The sequence below is a fragment of the Hypanus sabinus genome, chromosome 22, assembly GCF_030144855.1.
Source record: "Hypanus sabinus isolate sHypSab1 chromosome 22, sHypSab1.hap1, whole genome shotgun sequence".
NCBI classification, from domain to species: domain Eukaryota; kingdom Metazoa; phylum Chordata; class Chondrichthyes; order Myliobatiformes; family Dasyatidae; genus Hypanus; species Hypanus sabinus.
The window spans coordinates 41393458-41412218 of record NC_082727.1 but is presented as its reverse complement, the minus strand read 5'-3'; the positions used below and the strand labels follow the sequence as shown (position 1 = coordinate 41412218).

General features: G+C 37.8%; 2 protein-coding genes across 3 annotated transcripts in view; both read left to right on the top strand.

Annotated features, from left to right (window-relative positions):
- Positions 1-12537, top strand: part of LOC132379559 (RNA/RNP complex-1-interacting phosphatase-like) — a 43789-nt gene extending 31252 nt beyond the window's left edge. The window contains exons 7-12 of the mRNA XM_059947608.1: positions 111-157; positions 253-328; positions 4188-4319; positions 6313-6402; positions 11066-11182; positions 11585-12537. Of these exons, the coding sequence (XP_059803591.1) occupies positions 111-157; positions 253-328; positions 4188-4319; positions 6313-6402; positions 11066-11182; positions 11585-11891 (769 nt within the window). The 3' untranslated portion in view covers positions 11892-12537. The remainder of the gene's footprint in view (positions 1-110; positions 158-252; positions 329-4187; positions 4320-6312; positions 6403-11065; positions 11183-11584) is intronic.
- A 3033-nt stretch (positions 12538-15570) lies between these two features.
- btaf1 (BTAF1 RNA polymerase II, B-TFIID transcription factor-associated) overlaps positions 15571-18761 on the top strand; it is a 100790-nt gene continuing 97599 nt past the window's right edge. For both annotated transcript variants that reach the window (XM_059947607.1, XM_059947606.1), the window contains exon 1: positions 15571-15963. In XM_059947607.1, the coding sequence (XP_059803590.1) occupies positions 15950-15963 (14 nt within the window). In that variant the 5' untranslated portion in view covers positions 15571-15949. The remainder of the gene's footprint in view (positions 15964-18761) is intronic.

Sequence of the window (18761 nt, the reverse complement as noted above, 5' to 3'; positions counted from 1 at the left end):
ATAGTTTAAAAAGAAGAAAAATTGTGTTTTGGAATGGCCAAATCACTGTACAGCATCTGCAGATTTTCTGTTGTGTAAGATTATATTAATGTGTTTTGTTTACAAATTAGATACCTAATTGACGTAGAAGAAGTGGACCCTGAGACAACAATAGAACGTATGTGGTTATTTATGCGGAAGGCATTCATTTCCCTATTTAAAAAATGAGCCATTCTTGATTACCTTTTTTAATGCTCTTCTTTAAATTTAAAGTTTTCAACACTGCCCGGGGTCACAAAATGGATGGTGCTGTATATCTGGCTGACCTTCGTTGTGGACCGATGAGAAGGTGAGTTCTTTTTTTTAATGTTTGCTTTATTATGAAATTATAAAAGCAATTTAACACATTATTTGATTGTTATATGGGCCGTTCACATCAAGAAATTTCAAATTCAGTTCACATGGTACAGTAACAGGCCCTTCAGTCCATCTAGTCTATGCTGAAACAATTACACTGTCTATTCCCATCAACGTGCACCTGGACCATAACCCTCCATACACCTACCATCTATGCACCAATCCAAACTTCTCTTAAGCATTGAAATTGAGCTCACATGAACCACTTGTATTGGCAGCTTGTTCCACACTCACAACTCTTGAGTGACAAAGTTTCCCATGATATTTCCCTTAAACTTTCTACCTTTCATCCTTAACCTATGACTTCTGGTTGTAGTCCCACCCAATCTCAGTGAACAATGCCTGCTTGCATTTACCCCATCTATACCCCAGATAATTTTGAAAACTTCTATCAAATCTCCTCTCAGTCTTCTAAGTTCTAAGGAATGCAGTCCTAACCTATTCAGTCTTTCCCTATAACTTGACCCAGCAAAATCCTTCTAAATTTTTTCTCTACTCTTTCAACCTTTCCTGCAGGTAGGTGACCAAGACTGCACACAATTCTCCAAATTAGGCCTCACCAATGTCTTATACTACTTCAACAAAACATCCCATCTCCTGTACTCAGTACTTCGACTTATGAAGGCCAATGTGCCTAAAGCTTTCTTTGCAACCTTATCAACCTGTAACACCACTTTTAATGAATTATGGACCTGTATTCCCAGATCCCTTTGGTCGACCACATTCCTCAGTGCCCTACCGTTCACTGTGTAAGAACTACCCTGGGTGGTCCTGCTAAAGTGCAATGCCTTGGTGTCATCCGCAAATTTGCTGATCCAGTTAACCACATTATTGTCCAGATTGTCAATCTGGATGACAAGCAACAACAGATCCAGCATCAATCCCTGTGACATTACACTAGTCGCAGACTTCTAGTCAGAGTGGCATCTACTACCACTCTCTGATTTCTCCGACATAGCTAATACCTAATTGAAGTTACTACCGCATCTGGAATGCCAAGGAATTGAACCTTCTTAACCAGCCTCCCATGTAGGACCTTATCAAATATCTTGCTAAAGTCCATGTAGACAACATCCACTTACTTGGTTTCATCCACTTTCCTGGTAACTTGATTGAAAAATAGTATAAGATTGGTTAGACGTGACGTACCACACATAAAGCCATGCTGATTATCCTTAATCAGTTTATGTCTATGCAAGTACTTACAGCTGTGAGAAAAAGTTTGTGAACCCTTTGCATATTACCTGGTTTTCTGCATTAATTACTCATAAAATACGGCCTAATCTTCATCTAAGTCACAATATAGACAAACACATCTGCCAAAACTTGGAAGAAGAATTGTAGAGATGCAAGAAGCTGGAAAAGGCTACAAAAGCATTTCTAAAGACCTATGTGTTCGTCATTCCTCAGTAAGAGAAATTTTCTACAAATGGACGAAATTCAGTACTGTGGCTACTCTCCCTAGGAGTGGGCATCCTGCAAAGATCACATCACGAGCAATACTATATGCAATGCTGAAGGAGGCGATAAAGAGCCCAAGGGTAACAGCAGAAGGCTGCAGAAATCTCTAGAATTACTCAAGTCTCTGTTCATCTGCCCACTATAAGAAAGACAGTGTGCAAGAATGGTGTTCATGGAAGGCACCACAATGGAAACCACTTCTCTCCAAAAAAAGACATTGCTGGATGTCTCAAATTTGCAAAAGATGTTCCACAATGCTATTGGGACAATGTTTTGTGGACAGATGAGGAAATTTTGATCTGTTTGGCAGAAATGCTTCTATGTTTGGAGGAAATAGGGCACTACACACCAACACCAAAATCTCATCCCAGCTGTGAGGCATGGTGGATGGAGCATCATGGTTTGGGGCTGATTTGTTGCCTCAAGGATCTGGACAGCTTGCAATCTTTGAGGGAATAATAAATTCAAAATTGTATCAATACATTTTACAGGAGAATATCAGGATATCGGTCTGTCACCTGAAGCTTCAGGGAAGTTGGATGGTGTAACAAGACAATGATCTGAAACATGAGTAAATCAACAACAGAATAGTTTAAAAAGAAGAAAATTTATGTTTTGGAATGGCCAAGTCACTGTCCAGAGCTTAACCCAATTGAGATGCTGTGGCATGACCTGAAGAGGGCTGTTCATGCAAGGTCTCCCAAAAATATTGATGAACTAAAACAGTTTTGTATGGAGAAATGGTCTAAAATTCCTCCTCGCCATTGTGCAAGTCTAAGCAGCAGCTACAAGAAATGCTTGGAGGTTATTGCTGCTAAAGAAGGTTCTACTAGTTATTAAATACAAGGGTTCACCTACTTTTTTTTAGCTTGGACTGGCATAATTAAGCAGTGTATTCAACAAAGACATAAAAAGTATAGTTGTGTGTTATCAGTTTAGGTAGATTGTGTTTGTCTATTATTGTAACTTAGATGAAGATCTGACGTTTTATGAGTAATTAATGCAGAAAACCAGGTCATTGCAAAGGGTTCGCAAACTTTTTCTTGCAAATGTATATATCCAGTCCCTTAGAATAAACTTTCCCTCTACTGATCTCAAATTCACCGGCCTATATAATTTCCTTGTTTATTCCAGGAGCATTTCTTAAACAGTGGAACAACACTGGCTATCCTCCAACCCTCTGGTACCTCATCTTTTGCTAAAGATGATTTAAAATCTCTGTTAGGGCCCCAGCAATTTCTGCATTTGCCTCCCACAGAGTCTGAGGGAACACCTTGTCAGTGTCTGGGAATTTATCCACCCTAGCTTGCCTTAGGACAGTAAATACATCCTCTTGAATCTGTATAGGGTCCATGAAATTGATGCCACTTTCCCTCACTGTTATATACTCTGTGTCTGTCTCCTGAGCAAATACAGTTGCAAAAAATTCATTTAATATCTCCCCCATCTGTTTTGGCTCCATGCATGGATTGCCATTCTGATCTTCCAGAGGACCAATTTTGAATTCTGTAGAAGCCCTTGGGGTTCTCCTTCACCTTGTCTGCTATGGCAACTTGTGCCTTATTTTTTATCCCTCCTGACGTCCTTAAGTATTGTCTTGCATTTCTTATACTCACTCCATAAGCATCTTGTTTGTTCCTACATGCTTATACCTGCTATGCACCACCTTGTATCTCTTGAAAACCAAAATTCCCACACCTGTTATCTTTATCTTTTATTCTGACAGGTACATACAAGTTTTGTACTCTCAAATTTTCACTTTTGAAGACCTACTACTTACAAAGTACACCTTTGCCAGAAAACTGCCTGTCCCAATCCTCACTTTCCAGATCCTTTCTGATACCATAAAAATTGGCTTTTCTCTAATTTAGAATCTGAAGCTGCAAACTAGACTTATCTTTTTGCATATTTTGAAACTAATCGTTAGGGTAGTTAACAGAAGTTTGTGTAGGGTATACTTTGCATCTTGTGATCACAATGCCATAGCATTATCAGATACGCAATGACACCTTGGTTCTGTAGTCGTATCTGCTAAGTCCTACTTTTGTTTTTCAGACTCCACATAGTCCTTCTAATTAGGTTTAGAAGCTAACCCATAAAAGATACTTCCTTGCCAGCTTCACTGTGTAACTTTTGTCACCATTCTTTTTACCTTGGGGTAGGTCTGGCTGATACAGTGATGAACATAAGCTGTTTATTCATGAGAGCCAAATAAGTAATTGAAGGACAATGAATCAAATATTGAACAAAATTATCATATCCAAATAAAGTTACCAGAATTACTATTTATATTTGTATAAAGCTTGTTTTACTTTTTTTTTGTTTTACAGTAATTTAGGAATTGATGTGTTTGATGCGGAGCCGGAGCCGGAGCCAGAACCGGAGCCAGAAATATTGGAACCTTACCCCTCGTACTCTTTAAGACCACATGGCCGTAGGCCTATGCTTGATGATTTTCCAGAGTAAGGAAAGAAGTTATTTTTTATATGGTCACTGAACTATTCCAGACAGAGATGAAAATCTTCAGAATATTAATGGTATTTCAGATGGAGAATCATCACAGACTTGAGATAAAGGGCAATTTAGTCCATTATGTTTATGTCAGTTGAAAAAGAGATAGCCAGATTCATCTTACCTTCCAGCATATTAGCCCTGCGTCATTGTAGGCTACTGCTCTCAAAGTGTATATCCAAGTATTGATTCAAAAATGCTATGAATTCTGCCTTTACCATTCTTTTCAGGCAGTGAGTTCCAAGCCCTTTGCTACTCTCAACTGAAATTTTCCTTCTTTCTTTTGATCCTGTACCATGTATTTTCACTATTGATCTCACTGCTAAGGAAAATGGATCCTGACTACTGCACATAAAATGCTGGAGGAACACATCAGATCAGGCACTGTGCCTTGGATAATAAGGCAAACGTTTTATTTGCCTTTCTAACCATTGTATTGACCTGTTTTGTTACATTTTCTTCCACTCATAGAGTCATAGAAAAGTACAACACATATATTAAAAGTACATCTTGCTATCCTTCCATTTATTGTGTATTTAATTTGCCACTCTAACACCTAACTGACCCCCTCTTTAGTCACAAGCATTATTTCCTTTCACTGTCAACGATACATAAAATTTTGCATAACTACATTAAAACTGAATGATGATCTCTTGGCATATATTTTGAACAAGAGGAAGTTCTCTAAAGCAGAAATATATTTTGCAATGAACTAAACAATTTCTACCTGTATTTAAAAACAAGAGGGGGACTCGGGACAGAGTAAGACTACTCAAGGATAAAGGATGGAATTTATGTTTGGAATCAGAGAAAGTTATCAAAGTACTCTGTATTTGGTCTGTTCTTGTGTTTTACTGCTTTGTGCAATGAGAGGAAAGGTGAAACTTATAAACCTTGGAATATATGTCCGAAAAGTATTCAGAATATTTTCTTTTCTTAGCCAATGATCAGAAGATGTAAGAGCAGGGAGGTTGTAGTAGGTTGTAAAGAAGACTTGACTACAGCTTGAAAAGTGCCTATATTTCTGGGTTTTTCCAAGAAGATTTAGGCAGAAAATATGATTTTGCTGGAGAATGTGTTGTAGAGCTTTATAAATATTTTGCTAGGATTTGGCATGTCTAATTTATGAACCAAGATGGAATTGGCTGGGTTTGAGTTCCTTAGACCAGAAAGGCTAAGAAATAAATAATTGAAGTATTTAAAATTGAGGGGTCTAGACCAAGTAAGTAGGAAAAACCAACTGCAAGTTTTGCAGCGAAGTTTAAAAAAAAAAGTCTTTAACCATTACTGGTAGAAGGATTAAGAGAGAGTTCAGGAAAAATTCTTTCTACCCACAGGACGTTAGAACCTTGGAACTTGCTGCCTAAAAGAGACACTCGTTAAACTTAAAATACGTGGATGTTTACTTGAAGAGCTGTGACTTGGAGGGCAATGGATCTTGTGTTGAGTGAGATTTGATTGGGTATCTATCTTTTAACTTGCTCAAATATATTAGGTTGAATGGCTGTCTTTTATGTCATAAATTTTTATGAGCCCAAATAACTCTATATGCATAAATTTGTTAGAAAAAATACAAGGGTATTCCTGTAAATCGACACCAAACATCTGATTTGCATCTAATCATACAGCTTGAACGTTCTGTATGTTTCAGCTAAGTGCATTGTGTACAAGATTTGTTTGCAGAGTCTCACCAAAATCACTTCCAATTTTAAGAAATGAATGCTTCAAACTTGAGTATTTACTCATTATGACCTGTGGCAGTTCTTTTAATCTCAAACCAAGTTGCATTTGAATCTTTGCCCCATCCTCTTTTGATTTTTTTTCTATTATGCATCTCTGAAGATGTTTTCTAAAATGCACTTGATACGTTTATTGGATTTGATACTTGTATAATATAAATAACTGCGTTTCTTATCTCACTCAATCACCTCCATCCCAATATAGGCCTGATTCACGGCGTGGTCCATCATATGGAGCATTACCTCTTCCAGCAAGAGACTTTGACGTTCCCCCATATAATAGGTGGCATGACAGGTAAATTACTGTTTTTAATATTCTTTATAAAGTGGAATGTTCGCAGCTACTTAAACTTGTTGCTTGCTATAAGCCTTCAGTAGTCTTCCTATTATAAAGGTGCACCCTGACCAGGCCCTGCATGTGGAAAGAGCCTTTTACACCATAAATGCTAAAGCACAAACACAGTAATGCTGGCCGGTAGTGTAGTGGCATCCTCACCGGACTTTGAGGCAAGTGCTCTCGGGTTCAAATCCAGCTGGTTCTTAGTACGCTTTCACACTTTACATCTGTGCTGGGCTGACTTGAGCATCAAGCTAGTAACTCAGCCTCACAAAAAAGGCAGACAAAAATGCTAAAGAAATGGCAAAGTGTCTATCCAATGTGCCAGAAGGCATGATAAAGAACAACAACAAACTAAATTGTGTCCTGTTTGGAATGTGCTAAAAAGTGTACGAATCTATTCCCAATTGCATTTCAGAGGTTTTTCCAGAACTGATACTTCTTTTAAAAAAAAAAATTCGCAAACTTAATATCTATTTTCAAAAATACTTCTAAGTACTAGGTTTTTGTAGCACTTTTGTGTTACCCTGCTTACGTATGTATTTGCAAAAATGCTAAGGTTTGTCAGATAATACAAGGAAATTATGATAAATGCTGACAGTTTTATTGCCATTAACCTGCAACAATGGATCTGGAGTCATTGTTTTATTTTCAATGATTTTTTTAGTGGGGGGGCAATTTCTACTTCATCCATCATGTTACATCTTTCACAGTATGCATAACAAGAATTAAAAGAAAAGCTACATTAATTTTCATTAATGTTAAATATAGAGTCATAGAAAAGTACAGCACCAAAACAGGCCTTTGATCCATGTAGTCCATGCTGAACCATTTAAGCTGCCTAGTCCCATTGACCTGCAGCTGGACCACAGCCCTGCATAGCCCTCCCATCTATATACTTATCCAAACTTCTCTTGGATGTTGAAATCATGCTCAAATGCTCTACTTGCACTGGGAACTTTTACTTGTGCATATAATTTTTAAGTGAATTAATTGATATTGTCTCTGACATTCCTTTTTTACCCTAATTATGAATTTTATTTTCTTTGAAAAGAATTGTTCCCTAAATTCTTTGTTACTACTCCTTTTGGTTTCTAGGTTCTGCGGGTAAATGCTTTTAGTCTATGTAATTGACCTTTGACAGGAACTGATGCTTGTATATAATTTCAGTTTAATTTCTATACTTATGTTATTTGGGTCTTGTAGCAAAACCTTGGTCAATGTAATTGAAAAACTATTAATAGAATGAGGATAGACAGGGCTTAGAACCAGGGGTGGAAATTGTTTTATCAATGGTCACAAAATCTTTGTAATATTTCCTTAAGTGTCTTTACATAATGGCCAAATCTTGATTGTGTGCATGAATTACTACAAAGGAGTGAGGTAAATAGTGAGATTTTATTTTATCCATTCGAGTTCTGCACTTTAGGTAGCTAGTTGTTCCGTGGAAAAATTGCTGGCTAGTTGTAGCATGTTTCTTTTATATGAATGCATTGCGATGCAAACATCAGGAATAAGCTAGTCAGATACAGGTATGTGGTAATTGGGAAAATTAAAAAGCAGCCTTGGAAGTCTGGAGGTGGGGCTTCAGTCTGCTACCTGAGGATTTGTTGCCAATCATGAACTACTTTGCAGGGATGGCTACCATAGCAAAGTAGTTAAAGTTTGACTCCATTGGCAAATGACTCCAATGCACTATGTCACAGCAATCGCATGGGATGCAGCAAGACTGCTCTAATTGAGCATGACTTGGCTGAGTTGTTTTCAAATTTTTCATTCCTGTCATGTCTTTTCCTATTGTGCAGGAACTTACAACCCCTTTAATTTTGCACATGAGTCAAAAAGTCCCTGGACTTTTTGTTTTGTACATAGCAACATGATACAAAAGTTCATTAAAGTACTTGATCTGATAGTGACTTTAATACTCCCCTTAAAAGAGCCTGTGTTTTCTTTACCCACAAACATTTCATCCCACCGCTGCCATGCTGGATATGGACTGATGTGGAGCTTTCAACAGCAATTATATGAATGTTGCCAAAAAAAATCTTAGATGCTAAATGTTACCAAAAAAAGTATTGCTGTTGCAAAATAATCATTGAAGGCCACTCACTTGTGTCATTTGTGTCATGTAACCATGTCAAAACTTTTGAAACATCTTTTCAGAGTTATCACTAATTAAGCTGAAACCATTGCCACAATTGCATAAGATTATCTCTATAGAAGTACAGTTCTACATCTTGCTCCAATCTCAAAGTGTAATGCTTGATCACTGTTCTAGTGCTGAATCAAATTTGTCTTGCTTTATAATATTGTAGTTCCAATTCCCAGCATTTTGTTCAGGCAATCACTGAGATCATGGGATGGATATCCTGTTTCACAAGATGCAAAGATGCACTGCCTTCTGCAGATCTGTAAGATGCTGTCCATACTCCTGGGTATATTGACACATTTACTCATTACTTTTGACTTGTGCTAACTCCCCTCCATCATGGGAACCTCCAGTCCATAAAACCACAATTGCACAGCCCCAATTTTAGTCATTCCACCATAAATACTATACTTTTTGCTACCATGGCTTTAAGCTTCAGGGTTCCCTCCCTTAACCTTAGCAGCCCTCTTAAGGTTTTTGGACCAAGGTTTTGGTTATTTGCTGGAAATCTGTAGCCAGGTGTCACATTTGGCTGAATGGACTTCAGTAAAATGCCTTATAATATTCAAAGTGCCATAAAAATAACAGTTGTTTTGTTATCAAAGAATTCTACAAAAGAATTGCATTTTTAGAGTGCAATGTGGCATCAGTTCAGGTCACTGATCCAAGCCAGGCCATAACTTCCTCCAAAGATCAAATATCCAACATGAATCCTTCAGTGTCATTTATTGCTCCCAGAGCAGCCTCCTGTAATGAGACTTGTTACAGATTGGGAGATCATTTTGCCAAGCAACTTTACTCTGTCTGCCATAATAGTCAGGACCTGGTGGCTAGCCATTTTAATTCCACTTACCATTCCAACACCAACATGTCTATCCACAATCTTTTCTACTGCTAAAATGAGGTTAGATGCAGATTAGAAGAACCATACCTCATTTTGCATTGTAGTCTCCAATTCTCTAACCTGGTGACTGCTATCCTCTGTCCCATAATTTTTCCTTATCCCCACTCTTTTCACCACTTCTATTTCTTCCCCCCACTTGCTCGATCTTTCTTCTGGTTCCTTTCCTCACCTCCTTCCCTCTATTCCATGGTCCACTGTCCTCTCCTATCAGATTCTATCTTCAGCCCTTTGTTACTTCCACTTATCACATCCCAGCTTCTTGTATCAATCCCCTATCTGCCTGTCATCTTCTCTTTCACCTGGATTCACTTATCACTTGCCAGCTCCTACTCCATATCCTCTCAGCACCTTTTTATACTGCCTATCTCCCTTTTTTTTCCCATGTCTAAAAATGAAACATCAACTGTCCATTTCCTTGCATAGATGTTGCCTGAACTGCTGAGTTCCTCCAGCATTTTGTGTTGTTCCAGATTTCAAGCATTTACAATCTTTCTTGTGTTAACATTTCTCCTGTATTTCTCATCTTATACCATCAATCAATGTGGAATTACCATCTCCCCTATCATGTTCCTTTCTGTTATCATGTCTTTTACCCTCCTTTTATATTCTGACAATAAGCTTCTTGCACAAGATAATGGAGCAGAATGCAACTTTTACCAATTTTTAAGAATTCATGCAAATTTTGCATGCCAAATAATCCTGGTTTAATTTTTGTTTTTTTTTTTGTCAAGCTACCTCACATTTGTGGCTTGAATTGCTCTCATTGTCTGCTGGGTTTATGAAGAGTAGCTCTTTGGCAACAAGCAAGTCCTGCTTGGAAGGTAGACAAATCATAGTTTGGTATTCAGGCTAAGAAGCATTTAGACATGTGGCCGAACAATGAACAGATGGGAACAAGTCTAAAGTCAGTACTCACAACATTAGCGGGACAGCAGACCTGAATGTGATGGCAAGCTCCAGACAAACAGCTGCAATGACAATCAATATAGCTGATTTGTAGTAGTAATTCCTTTTTAAAATGTTACCTGCAGATTTGTGTATGCTTCATCCAATTCATTTATGAACATGAATAGTAAAGTTCATCCTGAAGGAACTTGTACCTTCCATACTCAGCTGCTTATAAGGCTAATGAGGATGTAATCTCCACTTTTTTCAGCCTTGTGTGAAGGTACCAAACTCCACATGATATTTTTGCTATATCATTATGCAGCACTTCCTTGAAATGTTTCTTAAATATATTATACAACACTACAAATTTTATTTTGATTCACATATTAGCACAACTATCCTTGAAGGATTGTACCAGGTTAGTGAGAAAGGATCTCCATTTTCCAAAGTGCTGCTCTAACATTTGCTATCTTTTAAAGTAAAAATTTTCTTTTATTAATCATCTGTCAGTTTATTTTAGGAGTGTATGATCTTTGTCCTAGGTCACTTATTCAGTATTGCTTCCCTGAGTATTAAGTGTAGGCAAGGAAATGAGACTGGATTATTTAAATATATTCCTATAGAAGAAATTATGGCCATTGTAATGGTATACAAAACCTTGCACTCATCTTTTCGTTTAGACCGCGACCGCTTCCACCTCCACTTCCTCCACCTCCACAGTCACTTCTTTATGGTGAACACAGACAGCTTTCCCGTTTTGATGACTACGGTCCAGAGGAATACATTGGGCGTTCAAGGTAAATATCTATTTCCATTGGTTAATGATGAATACTCAAAATTATAAAATAAGTGAATTTTCATCAGATCAGCTCTTCAATTCTGAATTCCCATTCTCCTAGTATGTATTGAGTGAATGTCTAAAACTTTTTCTGAACTTACCTGTCTATTATGGACAGATGTATTAGTGAAGAGCTGTGTATATCTGTACAAATTGTATAAACATACACATGTACAATTTTTGGCATCAGTTTGCTTGGGACCAGTGAAGCTCAACAAGGAATTGGAAGAAAATAGACCCATACATTAAATGAAAGAACTTCCGTTTTGGAGGCTTAAAATAGCTCATTTATTTAAAGAAACATGATAAAGGTGTATTCCCACTAGCAAATTTGACAGATGTGTGTTCTTTTTAAACCTAGGTTTAACCATTTCAACGAGCATCGAGGGATGCGTAATCTGGAAGAAAATTCACGTCTGCATAGTAGATATGCTCCGTATTCTACAAGGCTGCCAGCGCCTCAGGATCGCTACAGGGAGGATTTTGAAAGAAAACCTTATTCCATATCAGGCAGAAGAGAATTAGAACCACAGAGCACTGCCCCAAATGCAATATTTACACGTGATTATAATCATGGTCAGCCACCAGAACGTGGTCCTAGTTTGAGTAAATTAGGTGGTGGATTCTATGATAATTTTGATAACTTCCGTGACTATGAGTGGAACTAACTAACCACTATATTTAATGTATATTCATTTGTTTTTATTTTTGGGGTGGTAAGCAAGCACTTGTATTTTTCATTAGAAGTTTGCTTTTTCCAAAATTTTAATACTGAGGGACCACAAACCTCACCCCTTTCCCACTCCAGACTTTATTTATTTCTGTTGAGTTGGCACCATATACTTAACGAAAGCTGCTATTTTTAGCAGTATGTAATATGATGCAAACAGAAATAGTTGGTCATTTCTTTCTGTATAAATTAGTATGAAGATATGCTTATTGTCTTGGTTCAAAAGTTTTTTTAAAGATAAATTTCTGAGCACAACAGACTGTAGATAACTTTTTTAAAATAAAGTTAGAGACCTTAAATGTAACCTAAAAGTGAATTGCACAGGTTGCCTCCTATAATTTACCATCAGAAATGTCCTTTTTTTAAATGTTCTGCACATGTTGAGAAATACAAATTGCATCAGGAAATAATTTTTTTTTAAATCTTGGTCGTTTCTTTCTCCAAATAAGCTAACTTCTGTGATTTGGAACTTGCTGACTAAGTTGTAAAATTCGGTCAGATGGCCCAGGTTCTACCTGCTGAGTTCACAGAACCATGTTCAGTCAAATAGTAATAAAAATAAATGTTTTGTGTTTTAAAATGTGTTGAGATGTTTGATTTTTGCTCTATCAGAAGCCAATTTTATAGAAGCTTTTTGCAATTACCTAGCAGCACATCATATTAGATTAATATTTAACTGCTGATAAAGAAGCAACACATTTCAGTTGGAGCGGGTGATGCATTAGCTGGCATATGGAAAGGAAGATAATGCTTCCGTAAAGAGATATTATATTGATCTGAAACATTAACTTGTTTTTCTGTATCTCCATGACTAGCGTTTCCAGGGCTTTGTTTTTGTTAATGGCTTGCTTTTGAATTCCAGATGTTCCTATTGCATTTCAAAATTATCAGAGATACTGAAACTGGTTGAAAATTGAAAAATCTAAATGTAGCATTCAAGAAACCAAATGTATTTTGAAAAAAATTAAGTTTTGAAACTTGAATAAGTTTGGTGAATGGAAACTAAATACTTTGAGTACAAAGGTCCTGTAAAACTGATTTGTTTTAGAAAATCATGAATAATTTCAAAATTGACAAAAAAAATTAAGATCATTTTAGAAATAGTACAATCAATTTGGTCAGCTTTTACTGCGACCTAATAGATTGGATGTAATCAGTCGATGTCAAATTTGTGAATATTGGTATGACATTTGAAACTGAGTTTGGAACCATCTGTAGATGTGTAGGATAGCAACCTATTTTTCATTTGGTCTACCCTACCTGATTGATTTCCCTGTTCTTTTGATCCACTCTAGCTCTTCTCACTCAATGCTCCCCTTTCAATTCCCTATTTGGGGTCGCTGTATTTAACCTTGGGTCTGTGGCTATTATGTGGTAGTTCTAAAACTCCACTACTGTCTTGAAATTCAGTTTCTTACAAAAACACTTATAGGAACATCATTAAGTCAGGTAGTATTCAATTTTGAGAACTATTTATTACACTGAAGTCCTATAAATTAGACATTCTCAGAAACCATAAATATAGTTGGTAATAAATCTTCCACACACGCCCTGGGAAGATTTTTACCTGAGGCCTGTAGCATTTATTTTGTATGTTTAATGTTTCAAAATGAGGCTAAATTTTAATTAAGACCATTCAGATCCCTGAAAGCTGCCTCACAGGTAGATAGGGTAGTTAAGAAAGCTTATGGGGTGTTAGCTTTCATAAGTCGAGGGATAGAGTTTAAGAGACACAATGTAATGATGCAGCTCTATAAAACTCTAGTTAGGCCACACTTGGAGTACTGTGTCCAGTTCTGGTCACCTCACTATAGGAAGGATGTGGAAGCATTGGAAAGGGTACAGAGGAGATTTACCAGGATGCTCCCTGGTTTAGAGAGTATGCATTATGATCAGAGATTAAGGGAGCTAGGGCTTTACTCTTTGGAGAGAAGGAGGATGAGAGGAGACATGATAGAGGTGTACAAGATATTAAGAGGAATAGACAGAGTGGACAGCCAGCGCCTCTTCCCCAGGGCACCACTGCTCAGTACAAGAGGACATGGCTTTCAGGTAAGAGGAGGGAAGTTCAAGGGGGATATTAGAGGAAGGTTTTTCACTCAGAGTGGTTGATGCTTGGAATGCACTGCCTGAGTCAGTGGTGGAGGCAGATACACTAGTGAATTTTAAGAGACTACTAGACAGGTATATGGAGGAATTTAAGATGGAGGGGGTTACATGAGAGGCAGGGTTTGAGGGTCAGCACAACATTGTCGGCCGAAGGGCCTGTAATGTGCTGTACTATTCTATGTTCTATTACTTAAGTCCATCACCCCTATTGGGTCATAAACTGCCAACTGTAGCTTGCAAGAATCCTCTGCATGGGCCAGTCTTACAAGTTGACCCCAGGTGTAATCCATCTTGTGACTTCCAGATGAAAATAATTGCCTCTCCCAGGGACGTTTTTGTCTGTGTTGCATAGCACTGGGTTTTTACTGGATGATAAATGCTACACAACCTTCCTCCTGGAGTGTCACTTTGGGTGGTTGATAAATGTCTTTTGTGATACGCTTTTGATAGGTTTTTTCCTAACTATTGAAAAATCTTTAAATTCGGCTGCAGATTCTAATTGTAATTTTCTAGGTATCCCCTTGATTACAAATTGCTACAGTTCTAAATGGTTGGCGTTCAACAAGGAAAAGGGAAAGTTTGACGAAATAAATGAAACTTGCAGTATGCATATGAAAGAATGTATCCGAGTTTGTAAAATGCTTAATTGTGCATCGTGCATGTAATGTATACTCCTCAAATTGAATGAGATTAGAGACCAAAATATTACTGTTCTTTCCTATTGTTTACTCTTAAATCGTGTATTAGGGCGGGGAATTGTTATTGACCTGAAATATCAACTGTTTCCCTCCACGAATATCACTCCGTCTGCAAGCATTTTCAGCATTTTGTTAAGCTGCCCTTTTGATATCAATTTATACATTTCATATTACCGTCATTATGGGACCGATTAGGAAAATTTGAAATGTGAACTTCACAAGGTTACCTCTGGGTTGATTGTAATGCCGCCACCGTCATTAAGATATAAATGTATTATAGCAGGTTACCGGCTATGTGAATAAATATAAATGCTTAAACTGGGCCATAGAAAATTACACCGGCATTTGATCGTACTTGATAACGGAAGTTTACATTCGGATGCAAACTTTATTTTTCTGTGCCTCTCCAGTGATAGTCATAACTAAATATGGTCTATAAGTGAAGCCGCGATGAAGAATAATTCGATTTGAACATCCAGATCCAAATCTAAATATTTCTACTGAAATTGCACACCGTGGTACTCCAGTTAATTTTATCAGTGGTTGAAATATTATTACGTTCCATCATTGGAAGACAATTTCTCAAGCACATCGTCTAACAAAGTTGTTGTTCCATTTTCCCCAAGGCGGCGTGGATAAGGCCTAAACAGTAAGTGTTCCTCCTCTGCCAGGAACTCCGCCGACTCCCGCTGCAGGAAGCGCTTCTCCACCCGCACGGATAGCCTGTTTTCTCAAAGACCTCGATTGCGATTGGCCGTCTGAAGCCACTACAGCCAATCAAATGGGGGGATACATGGAGATGACAATAAATGCAAGATGGCTCCTCATATAAATCCACGCGCCGAGAGCGGCTTCCCCGTTCGCAAAAAAATCGTTTTTCTTCACATATTTATGCGATACGTTTCTCGACCCTGTCCGGAGGGCTAACCGGCTGTTGCATGTTATCGAGCCATAAATCAGCGATCACTGGGCAATCGATGCTGTGTGGGGTTTAACTGTTTTGATCTTCTGCGTGGAGGAGATGAATTAAAGCCCTTCTGCCGGCTCTGAGGTTTATTGCGGCGCGGCCTCCGGCGTTGCTGCTGAGACGAGCCCTGCATGGGCCGCCTGTGAGCTGCAAATGCTGCAGTAAAGCCGCGAGTATTGGGCATAAGCGGGACGGCGACTTATTGTGTGCTACAGATCTTTAATGGCGGTTTCGAGGTTAGTGTTTTAGCCCCTCCATTGACATTAAACGAAAAGAGTATGGAAGGAAAGGCCTCTGATTCGATCCAAGCCAACGAGGTCCGCCTATTGATAGTAAATTATAAATCTCGCAGTAAACTGAGCTCGTGCTAGCAAATGTCTGTGAAACTTGTTTGCCATCTTAGTGTGGTTGTAAATACTTATAATGTTGGACATTGAGGCCTAATGGCAAGTGATGGTTGGGCCAGCGAAGTCAAAGCTACAATTATTTACAGGATAAACGCCCAGGAGTGGGTTTTAAATTACTGATGTTATGTAGAAATTCTTGATCGTCAGATAGGCACAATAGATTAATCTAGTTCGTATTGACACGTACTGAATCACCAGTCGCCTTCTATTATTCACATACAGATTACAGTGCATTCCGAAAGTTAATATTCGTAATCTAATATTGTCCCTTAATAAAGGATTTTGTAACATGTAAATTATTTTCTAAATTGGAATAGAATTATGCTGTGAATAGTACTGGAATAAATTTGGTTTATCTTAATCCAAACCCTAAGAATGCCTCTAAAACGTAATTTCCTGTAATTTCCACGTAACTCGGAACCAGCGAATAACCTTATTACTTCTGTGATTCGTGAGTAGAATCAGCCACAGCCCTCAGAGTGATTTTAAAAAAGACAATGCTGAAGGCACAGTAGATCAGTTTACACCCAGAGAAGCTAATCTTTCATCATCAGCTTTTGAGGTGTGATATGACCATGCGCTTGATGTCTGAATTTTGCGCATTTTGGTTGTCTTGCAACTCCCTCTTGGTTGGATGTGTTGAGTCATCTAAAATTCTTTACTGTCTATCAATAACTTTGTTTCAACCACAGCCATGTGTGCCCTCTGCTCATTGCTTTAAAAAGTCATATATATATTAACTTCAAACATTGGATATAGTACTGTATTTGCATTTCCTCTCTTGTGACCTGTAAATTGCATTTAAGTTAGATCGCAAACAATATGAGATTTAAAAATTATAGTAATCCCAAACGTGCATTCTTGTTTATTCACTTCCTTGTACTCCTTACACCATAATGATTTAAAAAAAACACTCTTCTAACCAATGGTCATAGAATTGAGCCCTGAACTGTTTTTATTTCAGAAAATGCTTCCTGATCTATACAATATTTCTGTCACTTATATTTCTAGAAATTTGGTCCTATCCTTGGCAAGAAATTACTTGCCTTTTCATGACCAACCCCAGTGATGTATTCATTGTTGTGATTGATTTTAAATTCTTGCAACTTTCAGAATAGATTTCCATAATTTTTGTTTTAACTTCTGCGGTGAGTGGCTTAGAGAAAAAGTATGGGAGTGTTGGGGTGGGAGATAGAATAGAGACATTTTGTATCAGACATTTTTAAGCTATTTAGTATAAAGTTCTTGCTTCGTTTGATTTTTGAATTTGAGAAGTACAAATAGCACTCAAAATCAGCAGTCTGTTCTGTACTTCTCCAGTTTTATCAGTGGCATTTACCAGTAGAGTTCTAAATTTCACAAAAGATAGTTGAAAATCTTTACTCTTTGGTGGATACCTATTCCCCTTAATTTTTTTTTTAAAAACCATATTGTGACTGAAGTTGCAATCTGCTGCCAAAAGTCATTGGAAAAGTATTTCAGTCATTATAATATTGGGCCCAGGGAAATCACATAATTTCATGAAATCTTAAGCAGTTGTATGGTAACACACAGATGAATGAGTTTTATACAGTCATCACCATTTTTAAATTGAGTCTGGCAGCCACTAGATAATTCTACAAATTACAATTTGGTAGTTTTCCCAATCTGCTTTGGTAATGTTTGTTGAGTGATTTTAACAGTTCTGTGGGATCTTCTTCCGGCCTTTTGATCATGTAAACAGTGCACTCACTGGCTTTAGTGAATCACGTGACATGTCAAAACTGAAATGTTTGCCTATGTTATTTGCTCATTTGAGTTTAAACTTCACTCCAGGCTTGATCAGGAAAATGTAGACAAGCTATTCGTCAGTCTGCTCATCTTTTCTGCAGTTTGTTCACAGCTTGGTCCAGTGTTCAATCCCGACTTCAGATACGGTTTGCAGAATTGGTACACTCTGGAATGGGATGGGTGTCCTCAGGTTTTTGGTTATCTTCCAAGTCCCAATAATACTGAAGCTCTGGTCAGGGAAAAAGGAGAAGGCATATATCAGTTATAGGGAGGTTGGATCAAGTGAACCCTTTGAGGAAAAAATACATTTAGGGAGGGCAAAAGGTGACATGAGATGTCCTTGATAGAGAAGATAAAGGAAAATCCTAAAAGTTTCTACAAGTATATAAAAAGTAAAGGGGAACCAGGGAGAAAAATTGTTTTTCCTTAAGATCAGTTTGGTTCTCAGTATGGAATCATGGGAGATAAAGTCTTAACTCAATATCTCCCATTTATATTTACTGTGGAGAAGATTGTGGAAGATAGGGAGTTCATGGAAGAAAACAGTAATGTCCTAAAACAGTATTGACATAATGAAAGGGATATTAATGATGTGGTACAAGAGGTTGATAAATCCCCAGACCTGACCAAGGGTATCATAGAGCATTGTGGGAAGCAAAAGAAGAAATTGCTGGGGGCCTAGCAAACTTATTATATGTTCCTTATCCACAGGTGCAAGATGGGAGGGTTACGAATGATGTAACATTGGACCCAGTGCTGGGAAAGTTGCTGGAGAAGATTCTGAGAGGCAGGATATAACAGCATTTGGAAAGGAAAAGACTGTTGGGGATAACATGGCTTTATGTATGGGAAATCAT